Source organism: Equus asinus, chromosome 14 (genome assembly GCF_041296235.1).
Source record: "Equus asinus isolate D_3611 breed Donkey chromosome 14, EquAss-T2T_v2, whole genome shotgun sequence".
Classification (NCBI taxonomy): Eukaryota; Metazoa; Chordata; class Mammalia; order Perissodactyla; family Equidae; genus Equus; species Equus asinus.
This window is the reverse complement of record NC_091803.1, coordinates 40,658,128-40,671,911: the sequence shown is the minus strand read 5'-3', so window position 1 is coordinate 40,671,911 and position 13,784 is coordinate 40,658,128. Positions and strand designations below refer to the sequence as shown.

At 51.3% G+C, this 13,784-nt stretch overlaps 1 protein-coding gene and 1 long non-coding RNA gene across 11 annotated transcripts in view; one reads left to right on the top strand and one right to left on the bottom strand.

Moving 5' to 3' along the window:
* The window catches only part of CLEC16A (C-type lectin domain containing 16A), a 199,954-nt gene that overhangs the window by 146,674 nt on the left and 39,496 nt on the right, over nucleotides 1-13,784 (top strand). For all 10 annotated transcript variants that reach the window (XM_014849914.3, XM_014849916.3, XM_070484931.1 and 7 more), the window contains 3 exons: nucleotides 2,450-2,601; nucleotides 4,829-5,033; nucleotides 6,742-6,909. In XM_014849914.3, the coding sequence (XP_014705400.1) occupies nucleotides 2,450-2,601; nucleotides 4,829-5,033; nucleotides 6,742-6,909 (525 nt within the window). The remainder of the gene's footprint in view (nucleotides 1-2,449; nucleotides 2,602-4,828; nucleotides 5,034-6,741; nucleotides 6,910-13,784) is intronic.
* On the bottom strand, nucleotides 2,111-12,330 carry LOC123276903 (uncharacterized). The gene is made up of 3 exons (XR_011494311.1): nucleotides 11,937-12,330; nucleotides 7,632-8,477; nucleotides 2,111-2,642 (listed from the first exon to the last, which is right to left on the bottom strand). It is a non-coding gene; the product is annotated as an uncharacterized lncRNA (long non-coding RNA).

Below are 13,784 nucleotides of genomic sequence, written 5' to 3'. Positions count from 1 at the left end.
ACAGGGCTTTGATGTCTCAATTGCATTTCTGAAAGTTGTTCCGCTTTGGGGTTTTGTCCTTCCTTTTTTGTTCTTTGTGGCAGAGGTGTGTAGGTCTCTTTCCCCCCGAAGCCCCCAGGGCCCCTGGGCTTTATGAGGGGGTTGCCTGCCGACAAGCCCCAGTGACACCTATGTCTGTGCCTGCTTTCCCAGTCACTCCCTCAGATAGACCACTTTCGTGAATGTGGGAAAGAAGAAAGATGAGTTGTCCTGTGTAGAGAGAGGGGAGAGGAAAGGGAGGGAGAGAGAAAGAGAAAGTAAAAAAGGAAAGAAAAAGCATCCTTTATTAGCGTTGTTTACTTTACATTTTCAAACAGTAAAAGATTGTCATTGAGTAAAATGTTTTAAGTATTGAGTAAAGAAAATAAACTCTATCTACCAAAAAGAAAATGTTTATAAGAATGAATATAGTGACTTCCATTTCTGACAATATAGGAGACTAAATGTCTTCTGGTATGGAACCAGAGATTCTGGAGAAAATAATTTTTAGAAATCTTTTAAAATATTTGGCTGGACGGTTGGGAAAGGAACGAAGATTCTTGCCCTAAATAATCAGAAAGTACAGTCCAGAGAATTAAGCCTGTCTGGTGCTACTGTTTGCCATGAGGGTGCCTGGTTGTTCTAGGTGGTCATATGCTGGGGAGAACAGACAGGAACATAAGGCCTGTAAAAGCCAGGGGGATGGACTGGAAGACATCCCCATGAAGCCAGAATCCCAGACAGATGATGCTCGCTCTCTCAGAGAGAAAGGGAGGGGGAGGGGGAGAGCAGGGGAAATTTGCATGTCATCCTGGAAATCTAAATGAAAAGTAAAAATAGGGAAAAAAAGTCCTTGGAGAATACCTGAACCCCAAGTTTGTCATCCTATGTGTTTGGGGCCAGAATTTATGCCATCTGTCTTACCTTCTCGCACCCCCACCCACCTACCACCAATAAATTTAAGCCACATATTTGGTTACAGTGCTCCCAATAGAGCTTATTGGGGTGATACAAGTGCTCGACAGCTAGACTGGAGTACAGCACTATTGTAAACTTTCTAAGCCCAAACTGTACACTTAAAATGGGTGAATTTCATGGTATGTAAATTACACCTCAATGAGCTGTTTCCAAAAAACTCACTCTGATAATCAGAGACTTCTTTTGATGTTTTAGCATATTTCTCTGCATTTATGTTTATTTGTAGGGATACATTTTTTTAACATCTCAAAATCACAGTAATGAAGTTTTTATCCTCTTTTTCGTTTAAAATTTGAATGTCTTCTCCAATGTCATTGCCATTATTTGTTAATAGGAGTTTCTGCTCGGGCTTTTAATATGTATTTCCATAGTGCATCTTGAGTGCTTTCTCATTTTAAAGTAATTTCAAGCAATATCGTGGTATATGGGGCAAAAATTAAAGTTCTCCTGTTGAAACTCCCCCCAAACACACACACTCCCACCCCCGGTTCTCACTTCCCTCCCCAAGGGTAACCACTGTTCACAATTTGGTTAGACATAATTTTTAAATGGGCATATAATTCTTCATGCGATGGGGGAAAAAATCATACTCAAATTGTCCCCTATTCGGGGGCATTTAGGTTGTTTCCTGATTTGGCTATTTCTTTTGAAACATGTAGCAGAAGATTCCGTTGGAGGGAACTCAAAGCAGACCATAAATTTAATGATCTGGTGTTCCTCGGGTGATTTCAAAGCCATCAAGGACAGGCGCTGAATCAGACATTGAATTTAGGGGTGACTTTCAAGTAAGAGAAGGGGCCCAGCCTACCCTGAGGACCCCAGGCTAAATGCTTTATCTATGTGTTCTCATTGAACCCACCAAACATCTCGGGGTAAGGGAAATTATTGCCATTTTTGCAGATGGAAAACCATGGTTCGGAGGGGCCAAGTGCCTTGCCCAGGATCACACACCAGCTGGTGCAGAGCTCGACTCTTAAGCTGCCAGACGCCAAGTTGAGGGTTTGGTGATTCTGTAACCAAGCAGGGGACTCTCGTTTTCCTGTCCTCGCTTGATTTAGGCAAACACCATCACAGCTGTCAACCACCACTGATCTGCAAGGAAGCACTGAAATCGTACTAGGAATCTCGGTTTATTGGTTGTTTTTTAGCTACAGTTTGAGCACCTAATGTGCAGCAGGCATTTTCCGATGCTTTATGTACTTTATTCAGTTAGTCTGACAAAGAGCACTTTGTGAGGGCTGGGCATTATCCTCCTTTTTCATGAGGAATGTGATGCCCAGAGAGCTAAAAAAGTTGCCCGCCCGTGACTCAGAGGAGGGACTCAGGCCCAGGTGTGTGTGACTCCGAATGCGCTGAGCTCCGTTGCCCAGCAGGATGCAAGTCAGCTTGAGTGTCTCCATCAGGCTGGGCAGCTGAACCGTGCCTCATTCTGCTCTCGTCTTCCTCCTCGCAGACAACAGCGACCTCATCGCGTGCACGGTGATCACCAAGGACGGTGGCATGGTCCAGCGCTTCCTGGCTGTCGACATTTACCAGATGAGTTTAGTGGAGCCCGACGTGTCCAGGCTTGGCTGGGGAGTGGTCAAGTTCGCAGGCCTTCTGCAGGTACGGTGGCCAAGAACTCCAGAAGCTCTCCTTGGTGGGCTCTACAAACACACACACACAAATATCATCTTTACAGTTAATTTCTGATGACTCAGGGACTACACGGACAGAGGGTCATTGAGAAAAGCTAGAATATTGCACATATAAGGGCCAAGTCCTCTTTGGCCAAAACCTTCAATTCTTAAGCTTCCTTCTCCGTTGTCAGAATGATCCTTCCAGATCTGGTGCTCTGCCAAATACATAGATAAATATAACTACATGCGCTGTTTTTAAAATTGTGTATACAGACATGAGAGGGAGTGTGTGTATTTTTTTAGTGTCACATCGAGCATATTCTAAACTTTGCTTTTTTACATTCAACAATATGTCTTAAACAGCTGGCCACAGTAGTACACGCAGGCTTGCTGGTATTCTTTGAAGTGCTGTGTGACCATACAAAGGCGTAGTTAGCCAGGGCCGTGTGGCTGTTTCCAGCTTTTCCCTTCACAAACAGTGCTGCCGTGAACAGAATCATCCTTACTTCCTTGTGTGCTTGGGCAAGGGTTTCCCTAGGCAGATACCAAGAAGTTGGGGTGTGCCTATTTTTAGTGTTCGTAGACGCTGCCAAATTCCTCTCTGAAATGATTGTTGCCGCTGGCAACTGATGAGCGTTCTCTTGTACTCACCCGCTCTCCAGCAGAGCTGGGCCCTAAATTGCCAAACGCCAAGTTGGGACTTGAGTTTTCTTAATGTTCGTCTCTATGATGGGTGACTAATGCTAACTCATTGACTGAATGAAGCATGGAACCAGAAGAGTGGAAAACGGCCGCCTAACTCACACCCCGTCAGACCCCGAGTCCCTGACCATCCAGCAAACTCTTCCGGACTCAAGACCTGCCCTGCTCTCAGGCCATCTGTTTCCTCACTGGGCAGTCCCGGTTGTTGTCAGGGCCTTGCTCGTGCTGACCCCCGTCCATCTTTCCACAAGGTGACCCACTGGCAGCGTCCAGACCTCCGAGAGAACCACCCACATGTGTGAAGATGCTATTGCAGCCTTTTCCCCAACCTCCTCTTCTTCAAGATCTTTCCCTTTAAAAATTGTCTTTTGCTGAGGGTGACGTGAGAAACAACTGTATGAAGAGTCTTTTATTTCAAAAAAGACTTCCATGTAAGAGGTTGTCCATTAGGGAACTTAGTGCTTCTTATTTATCCAAGCTTGTGATCAATTGCCTTTAGAATTTAGTGTCAGGAAAGTGTTTTTCTCCCTCAAAGGATTAATACATGCCTCCATCAGACAATGAAAGGCACATAAACCTTTTCTTTTGGTCATCTTCCAACAGCTGCTATTTGTCAGGCCGGTACTACGTGCCAACCTCTGCTCTTTAAATGCGTGATGGCTCCTATAGTCCCCACTGCAACGTTTCAATGCAGGGAGTATTTCCAGAGATCCCGTGCCAGATTTATGCCTACCAACAGTCCCCATCTTAGCTCGTGAGCCTTTTTCGATGTTTTCCCCCTTCTCCAGCATTTCTGAATTCATGTCTGCCTCCTGTCTCATGCTTTTATCTTAAAGCACTCAAACCTTTGTGGGAAGCACATTCTTTACACAGAATCCATCCTGAGGGTCTAGATTGGGTTCATCCTTATTATACTTGCCATTCATTAGTTTCTTCTCCCCTTTTCAAATGTGGCTTTCTTCAGATATCTGCTAAATGTCCCTCCCTGTCCCTTTCTCAGGGTTAGCTTTCTCCTTTAGGGACCAGGAATTCTCCAGGGAAACACAAATGGGTGCCAGCGATGCCCTCTTCTTAAGAGAAACAAGGAAGAAGTTGGTCAGTAGATGTGTGACTAAATCTGCAATCATGCCAGATGGTGATGGGGATTTTGGTTTGTTATCTCTGGTTTCTCAGCAGTAAGAATTGTTGGAGTTGGACTCTTGGGTTCCCCATGGCCCCGTGAGGAGGCTGGTGGACCTGCTTGTTCACTGGCTCACTCAAGTCCTTGTGGGGACAATATAGCCAGCGTCGGCTCCTTGATGAGCTCTGTGCTTCCAACCTGCTCTTCTCCCACGAGGCCTGGTCGGGTGTGGGCCCACCTTGACTCTCGTAAATTTGGGAGGCTGATGGTCTCTTCAGAGAAAAGCAAAGGTGAATTAGAATCCTAAATGAGACGTGGATCCTGCAGCTTCTAAGCAGCTACCCTCCTCCTAAACCTGAAGCACCCTTTCTTTCGTCTCCTCCCCCTGCAGGACATGCAGGTGACTGGCGTGGAGGACGACAGCCGTGCCCTGAATATCACCATCCACAAGCCTGCGTCCAGCCCCCATTCCAAGCCCTTCCCCATCCTCCAGGCCACCTTCCTCTTCTCCGACCACATTCGCTGCGTCATCGCCAAGCAGCGCCTGGCCAAGGGCCGCATCCAGGCAAGGCGCATGAAGATGCAGAGGATAGCTGGTGAGTGGCTGGGCCCGGTGCAGTGTCCTCCGAGCCCTCCGTGGGCAGAAGCAGCCACAGGGCTGTCAGCGTGGTTCTCACATGGACCTTGAGAAACCCCGTAACTCATCTAGAAGAAGGCACGCACACGGTTCAGGAATTAGTTGTGCTTCAGTGAGAGAATGGAGAGTCTGCTCAGAATTTCCCACTTGCTAAGTGTGTGACTGGCAGAGGGGAGCCCTCCCTCCCAGGCAGGAGGCCGTGAACAGGTGGGCGTCAGTGTGGAACAACTGTTCTCACTCCTGCATGCGAAAATTCTCTAGTTTACGTTTACGAAGTGCCTCGACGTTCCTCGTCCACCTTCAGTCCTTAAAACAACCCTTGAGATCAGTAGGGCCTGTTCTGCCCATTTTGTAGAAGAGTAAACTGAGGCTCTGAGACTTGCCCAGAGCCCACAGGCAGCTGGTTGGCAGAGCCCAAATGCAGAGCTTCCCCTTCCGAAGCTGCCCCTTCTTCCTCTCCCTTCCCAGCTCTCATGCGAGGGGCCCCACTTGGTGAGGGGGCTGTGCCCCGGCGCTGAATTTGGAAGTCGTTTTGACTTTCACAGGGATTGTGGTGAATTTGTGCGGAGGCCCCGCACTGAGGCCCCAGCTTTCTTGGAAGTAAAGACTCCGGCAGAAGGACGTGCCATTCATCCTCCTGGGGGAAGGGCATTCCGGCAACTCCTCAAGTTATAAACAGTCCTCCTCAAGACACCGGCGCTTTTCAGTTCAAGCGCCAGTGGTCATCCTAGTGTGGTCGCTGGGAGGGTCTCCGGCCCCCGCAGGAGAGGAGCCTTCTCAAGGGACTACCTAAAAATGAACACTTGGGGGGCGGGGTTGTTGGACACTGTGGGGTCAGTAGTTTCCTGCGCATGCCCCGTTGATTTGCGCAGGCCTGCGTCCCACACAGTCCTTGTCTTATTTCTCACTTAGCTGACACCTCGCCCCCAAAATCAGGACAGAAGCATTTTGTAATGCGCAAAGTGACTTAAATCATTTAGGCCTTTCTTTTAAGATTTATTTTCAGAGGGTTTTTTTTTTTTTTTTTTAATGTAAAGCAATTTCTCACAGCTGGCATGAAGGCTAAATATTTCATTTGAAAATTGAGAATTATGCCTTAAAGTGTCTGTTAGAACTAACGCCTTGGGTATTTCTTAAGTTGATTTTAAAAAGCCCCTCCAAATGGCTGTATCATGAGATTTGTTTATGGAAGGGAGGGTGGCAACTGTGACAGACATACACACGCTCATAATACCCATGTGCATGTGCCTGCATATTCTGTCTCACGCAGTCTTCCCCATGCGCATAGAGAGAGAGCTAGAGATAGATATATTTATGGACTTTCAGGGCAGACGTGGCCCCATTTGCTTTGGGGTCTGAAGCTACACCGAGCCTAAGCCTTGGCAAGGGTCTTTTGTGTGTGAAAGCCGAGAGTCCGGGGTGGAAGCTGGCCCACATCCATTTCTGAACCCCTCGCTAGGCACTGGTTGTGTTTTGAGCCTCAGCAGGACCTCTGGTGTCACGCTGGCCTCCCCAGCTCGAGGCTGCCAGCTGCCTGCTTGGCATCGCCCATGGGTTGTGCCTGGCGGGGCCACGGCCATTCTGGTGACAACCACCCCACCCAGAGTCTCGCCCCCGTGCCCCCATCCCACGTGCTGAGCGTGAAGCCTGGGTGTGTTTGCACACAGCCCTCCTGGACCTCCCCATCCAGCCAACGACCGAGGTCCTGGGGTTTGGACTCGGCTCCTCCTCCTCCACCCAGCACCTGCCCTTCCGCTTCTACGACCAGTGCCGCCGGGGCAGCAGCGACCCCACGGTGCAGCGCTCGGTGTTCGCGTCCGTGGACAAGGTGCCAGGTAAGCCAGCCCCCACACCCCCTCCTGCCCCCTCCTGGGGGGTTCCCAGGGCTTTCTCTCTGTTGAGCCTGCGTAAGCGTCCCTTTCCGTCTCCGAAATCCAGTCCGTTGGAAGCCCCGGGTTCTTAGAATTTATCAAAGCAGAGCCCGAGATTGAACGCAAGCCCCAGAAGGAAGTCTTGGCCTTCTCTTGGTGTTCCGCCTCCTGGGTTTGGTTTTCCAGAGACTCGTTGGGGATGTGGAAGAACTTCTTAGAATTAAGACTAAGAAGTTTCTTGGAGGTTTCTTGGAAATACTTAGATTATTAGTAATGAGGTTGTGGGAGAGTAATTTCCTTCTGCATGTGGGATGACTAGAAAGAGAGAGCGGGTGCGGTTCCTGCTGCAGCTCCCTGGAAGTGGGGCTGCAGACGAGGGCCCCCTGCCCGCGGGCCGCTGTCAGGCCGCCCCTCCTGTCTGGGAGCCCGCTTTCCCACTTTCACCAGAGCTGTCTCTGACTCCCCGCCCAGCCTCCCCCAGAGGAGAACTGCAAATAGAAAGTTCAAGGACGGTCTGGCAGCAGCAGGAGCTGCCTCTCCAGAAGGGCAGCTGGCCAGGCTCTCCCCTTCCTGTTCTGACACATCTGCTTTAAGTAAATCCATATGCACCCAAATTCCCCAGAAGAGAACCCTTCTCTGGATTACAGACCTTCAGAGGCCTGGCCCAGCTGCCCCCTGCAACTTACCCCCTCCTGGGTCAGGGCTTCCAGCTTCAGCTGCAGAGGTTGCAAAGTGCTTTCAAAAGCAGCCATCGATTTAAGAACCAAATGCAGACGGAAGAACCTGACCAAGATCGGGGTCCTCGTTTGCCTTCCACTTCATCATGCATCCTGTTTTCCTTCTTTGGCTTGATTAACTTATTTTAGAAATGTATATACTATAATCTAAATCCAAATAGGACACAATAAAATGAAAAATAAGTCTACTAGGCCCCAGAAGTAACCCCTGTTAACAGTTTCTTGCATATCCTTCCAGAAATGCTTGTTTGTATGTCATATGTATATTTTTGCTTGTCTGTTTTTACGCCCGGGGTTGTACCATACATGCCATCTGTACCTTGCTGTTTTTACTTAATGAGAAGTCAGTGTTTCACGGTAGCCTCTGTTCTATGGTATTTTATCGTATGGATGGACCAAAAATACCTTTTATAATGTTTCGCATTGATGGACATTTGGGTCACTTTCAGTGTTTTCTTCTTCTAGTGTCACAGTGAACATCCTTGGGGTATTTTAGTCTAATTGTGTAAATCCTGCGTGTCTGTGGGTTAAATTCCCAGCAGTGGGCCTGCCGAGTCAAAGGGGAGATTTTTCGTCTTGATCTGTGTAGTCCCAACATGCGCTTTCGAAAAAGTGCACCAGTTCACACGGCCACCCACAGCCTGTGACTGTTTCATTCTTAAAACCAGTCTTAGGCCATGAGACTGTAGCGCGGCCTGTTTCCAGCTGCGAAATGAGAGATGGTTCTGCGTGCTGCAGGGTCTGGAGGATTCCTTAAGAATTCTCAGGTTGCTTCAGATTCTGTAGAGTTGGTTGCTAAGAAAATATAAATCATGACTGTGAGTCTGTGAACTAAATACAGATTGGCCTGGTAAGAAATCACTTCTTTCTTTCTTTCTTTTTTAATACAGTTGTAACTTTATTATAACATTTCTATGATCCGACGTATAACATTATAATAGCTAAGAAATCATTTCTTTAGGGCCATCATGGCTTCTTTCACCTTGGGAACTAACGGGTTAAGGAGAAAAGCCCAGGCCTTATTTCCGCTGTCCTTTTTGGAACAGGGGGAGTGTAAATAAATAAGTAGAGCCAAGTGTCACATTCTTTGGCATCTGCATAATCATCTCTCTGTTTGCAGAAGGCTTTACAATGACTTCTTACTTACTTCTCCCACCCTACCTGGGCTCCAGGGGAGGTGTGAGGTCATTCACTGCTGGCTATGTGGCCCTGTCTGCAGTGGCCTGGGCCTCCCTCATTGGGGGGTTGACACAGCTGGAATGCCCAGTGTCCTGTCGCTGGTCCCAGGGTCAGGGTATGTGAGATTGGGCCACCTGGGACTGTGGCTGAGTTAAAGGTATCTGCTGAAGGTGGCCATCCCACCCTTGGCTGTGTCGCTCCCCTGACAGCTCCTGGAAGTGCCACTCAGGTTCGGCGTGGGGTAGGGATGTTCTCACAGATGTGCCCCCAGGGCAGCTGCTCTGGGCCCTTGAGAGAGACCTCGCTGTCCTCCCGCCTTGGCCTGGACCGAAAATGTGATCTAAAGAGCAGGTTGAAACCACTGAGCCTCAGCATGGTTCAGAGGGGGAGGGGGGCTCTCTCCCCCGATCCCACCCCTCCTCACCGCCTGCTGTCTCAGTAGTCTGCCCCACAGCCACCCAACATCTTGGAATCATCCTTAATTCTTCTCTTTCCTCTCCCGCACCCACTGGCCTGCTCTGCCTCCAGAACGTACCCACCTCTTCTCCCCCTCCCGGCCGCCAGCCTCTCTCCCTACATCATGGCAGCAGCATCAGTATTCTCCAGCTTCCTGTCTTGTCCCTTCCCTTCCATTCATCCAGAGGGATCTTTCTAGAACATAAATCAGATCATATCATATGCCCCTGCCGGCAACCCTCTAGTAGCTTCCCTTTGCACTTAGAACAAAATCCAGATCTCTGGCTTTGATTTGTGTGATCATTGTCTCAGAGCTCTTCCCTGCCCCCGGGCCTTTGCACTGGATGTTCTTCCCCAGATCTGTGTGTGGCTGCCTCCTATGGATTGCTCAGGCCTCAGTCTGCATGCCGCCTCCTCAGAGAGGCCTTTCCCGATCACCCCTCTAGCAGAGGCTTCCCCCTCCCCTCCATCACAGTAGCCTGGCTTATTTCCTCCATGGCCCTGGGCTTCCTTACCTGGCCATCATCTTTCTCCTCCACGGAGAATGTCACTTCCATGGGGACTGGTCTGTCCTGGTCATCACTGTATCTCAGCACCTGGCGCTGTGCCTTCGTTCAGCGCTTGTTAAGTGAAGAACGAGCCTCCACCCGTCCCTTGCACCGCCTTGGAGTTCTCTCAGGGCCCTAGACGCTATCGGTGTAGTCTCTGACACTTTGACAAGGGGAATGAGAACCCCAGGAGAACTTAAGCAACGTTCCTCTGCCTAATTTCTGTCACCCAAGTGAGCAGGATGTGGGTCCCGGGAGGGCCGATGTCCCCGGCTGCTAGATTGGGGTTGGTTGTGCATCGCTGGATTCCACCGCCCTCACCTTACTCGCAGGTTTGCAGAAGCTGAAGAGTGGGGCTGGGGGGTCATCGGAAGCAGGGCCCAGGTGGGCCCCCGATGCTGGGGCATCCACGGCTGCCGTCCGGCCCGTGAGCACAGCAGCGTGACCCCTTCCCGCCTGCAGGGTGCTCTTGCTCTGGGTCCCTTGCGGCAGGCCACACTGCTGCAAACTCCCAGGGGCATGGGAGCTGCGCTCCTGCCCGAGGAAGAGCTCACCAGGGAGAAAGCAGCCTCCACCTGCCTGGGCTGAGTGCTGGAGGAGCGGGCTCTGTCGCGACACGCTTCCCATTCTGTCTGCAGGCCCAGGGAATTGTCGCAGGGCACTCTGTCTCCCTTTAGAAGCTATAAGTGATTCCAGTTGATGAGAGTATCTTTCGCTTCCTTGGAAGACATGTCAAAGCAGAAGATAACTCAGGGCTAATAGTGACTAACCACTTGGCTGTAGTTTTCTTCCTCCATTTGCCTTGGAGAGAAATCACAGGTCCTATCTATGGGCCGGTTGTGTGTTTATGGCTCTCGCCCCCACAGAACGTTCGTTCAGCTCCAGGAGGGTGGAGGCTGGTGTGCATGCCTGGTGGCGGGGGTTGGGGGGGTGGCACAACAGGCTCTGGTGTCTGCCTTTGAGGTGCAGCGCTCTGTGGGTAGGCCCTCGAGGACCCGTGCTGCCGACCCACGGTGACAGCTGTTTGCCAGGGTCTGCCAAGGGGCCGGGGTGTCCAAGCCTAGTCCACAAGGGCGTCTCTCTGTAAATACCGAGTGGACCGGCAGACCCCAGAGCAGAAGCTGTTCCTGGAAGTGACCCCTGGGCATGGCGGGGAGGTGGCCTCCACTCAAAGGGCCAGGGCCCTGGCCTCCCAGAGCAGCCTCAGTCCCCACTCCTAGGCTCCTTCTGGCCCTGAGGCTGCTCACAGGCGTTCACCTGGTGGGTGATGGGAGGGAGGTTGGCAGAATACCCTCACTCGCTCAGGTCCTCTCCCGGCCCTTCCTAATTCTTATCCAAACAATAGGGAGAGCGTTACAGGGATGCGAATGGTCAGCCAGGCTGGTTGCCGCTCGCTGGTCCTCCCTGATGGGGGCTTAATGATATGACCAAAAAAAGTGACCCCTCCCGGCCATGTTGATCATCAGCCGCCCCCACCGGCCTTTTAGCTCCAGGAACGGGGACTGAGTCTGCCTCTCTCACGGCCCTCCACCCTGCTTGGAACCCTCCCACACCCCCTGTCCCCAGCCCCTCTCCATGGCCCCTGCCCCCTCCCCCCTCTCAGCTCCTCTCATTTCTCCCCGCTGGCGGCTCTCTGCAGAGAACACGACCCAGCATTTCAACTGCCCTGGCTTGCTGTCCACGTCCACAAGGGCCGCACACCCCCACCTTCAGGCCCTCTCTCCTCATGCCGCCCTCTGTCTGGAGCCCTCCGCGAGGCTCATTCCTTCTCAGCATTCCGGGTTCTGCTCAGATACCCCCTCGCCCGCCCCCCGGTCCCTCTCTGGGCAGCAGCTGGTTTTGATTTTTTAAATGGAAGTGAAATTCGTATAACACAAAACAAACCACTTGAACGTGTACGATCCCGTGGCCTTTAGCACCTTCACAATCTCGTGCCACCATCGCCTCTACTAGTTCCAAAACATTTTCATCACCCAAATAAAACCCCGTGCCCAGCAAGCAGCCACTCCCCATCCCCCCTCCCCCCAGCCCCTGGCAACCACTAACCTGCCCTCTGTCCCTACAGAGTTACCTGTTGTGGACACTCCATAGAAATCAGACAATCAGCGGCCTTTTGTGTGCAGCTTCTTTCCCTTGGCCTCGTGTTTTCAGGGTTCCTCCATGTCGCAGTGTGTATCAGAGCTGCATTCCTCGTCGTGGCTGACTAATAGCCCATTCTGTGGATGGACCACACTTGGTGTGTCCATTCTTTCATCCGTCGGTGGCCGTGTGGGTGTTTCCACCTTTTGGCGAATGTGAGCAGTGTCGCTCTGCGTGTGCAGGTGCAAGTTTTTGTTTAAACACCTATTTTCGTCCTCTGGCGTATTTACCTAGGAGTGGAATTTCTGGGTCATATGGTAATTTAACCTTTTGAGGAACTGTTTTCCCACAGTCTTCAGAGCCCTTATCATTACTGAAGTTGCCCCTTTAGTCTTGTCTACGGCAGTGCCCCACACTGGCACGGAAAGTGCGGGCCCTGCACGTCCTGCCCTCACCTCCTGAAGCTTGTGAGTGAGCAGGTGCTCAGGGACTGTCGCAGGCGCTGGGGCCATGGGTGGGTGGATGGAGGCTGGGCCGGTCTCGTTCTCCCAGCAGACTATAAACTCCTGCAGCGGGGCGTTTTCTGTCTTGCTCACGCCTGGGTCTGGCACGTGCACCAGTTGGTGGTGGCTCCGGTGCCGGCCAGAGAGTCTGCTTTACTCACTTCTTCTGCTCTGCTCTCTTCTTGTCCTAAGGGATTCAGGGCACCATCTGTCTCTGGGCAAACATTGAAATCCCAGAGCCTGGGGAGTGCTGGGCTCTCCACAGGTGTTATCTCTATCAAAGGCAAACAAACCAGCTCTATCAGTCACTGACCCAGTACACTTAATAGTTCCGTGGAAAGGCAGGGTTCCAGAGGCAGCTTTTGGCAGCTGAGTAACTGAGGAAGAATGCAAAGATTACAGCGTGCCCGGAGCCAGCGGAGCTGACCGCAAAGCCTGGGACTGACATCCAAAAAAAATCGATGTTTAATTCATAGACCTCGGTTCTGAAGTCTCCCCTGGGGATAGCGTACTAGGTGCTAATGTCATCTCGTGGCAGTGTTTCCCAGAAACTAATTTTTTAGGCCTGTTATTTTTCTTGTTTCCGATGATAAAACTGGAGCCAATTCTCTCCTTCCAGCTCCCCAAGGCGAAATAGATCCTTCCTGGAGTCACCGGGGCAGCCAGCCCGCCTGCCGCCTCCCTGTAGCCTCCCCAGCCCCCAGCTTCCTGGTCCCTGTGGGGTGAGGGACAGAAACTTGATTCTGACCCCCAAGGCCTTTTTTTTTTTTTTTTAAGCAGAATGTATTGAGCTGTGAAGCTCTTGATGCAGACTCTGTTTGATCCTCCTCAGGAGGGAGATTTTCCCATTTTCCTTTTCCACTGTGGGGAAGCAACCCACCCAGGTCACACCAGCTGTAGACCCCTCCCCCGGCGGGGCTGTGAACTCAGGCCCGCAGGGTCAGACCTGAGCGCCCACCACGTTGCCCTCTAATTCCTCCAGCACGTCCGAGGTGAGTCCTCCCCACCGGAGGCCTCACTGGTGTCGGGCAAAACCACGCTGTTGGCTCCATCCTTAGGCGTGTTTCAGACAGAAAAGTCATCTATTTCTGGAAGCGTGGAGTACAGTCTGACCGGAAGAATGAACAGTGCCGGGCACTTTATGTGCTTTACTGTCATCCTTCCGATGGCTCTGGAGGCTGATCTCCCTGGCCCTGCTCCACAGCTGGGAAACTGAGGCTCAGACTAAGCCTCAGAGGTGCCCACGGGGCGCCTGAGTTCCTGCCTCCATTTCCTGCCTCCAGATCCCATTGCTTCAGGGCTGGTGTTGATGCCGGCTCTGCCACCTGTCTCTGAGT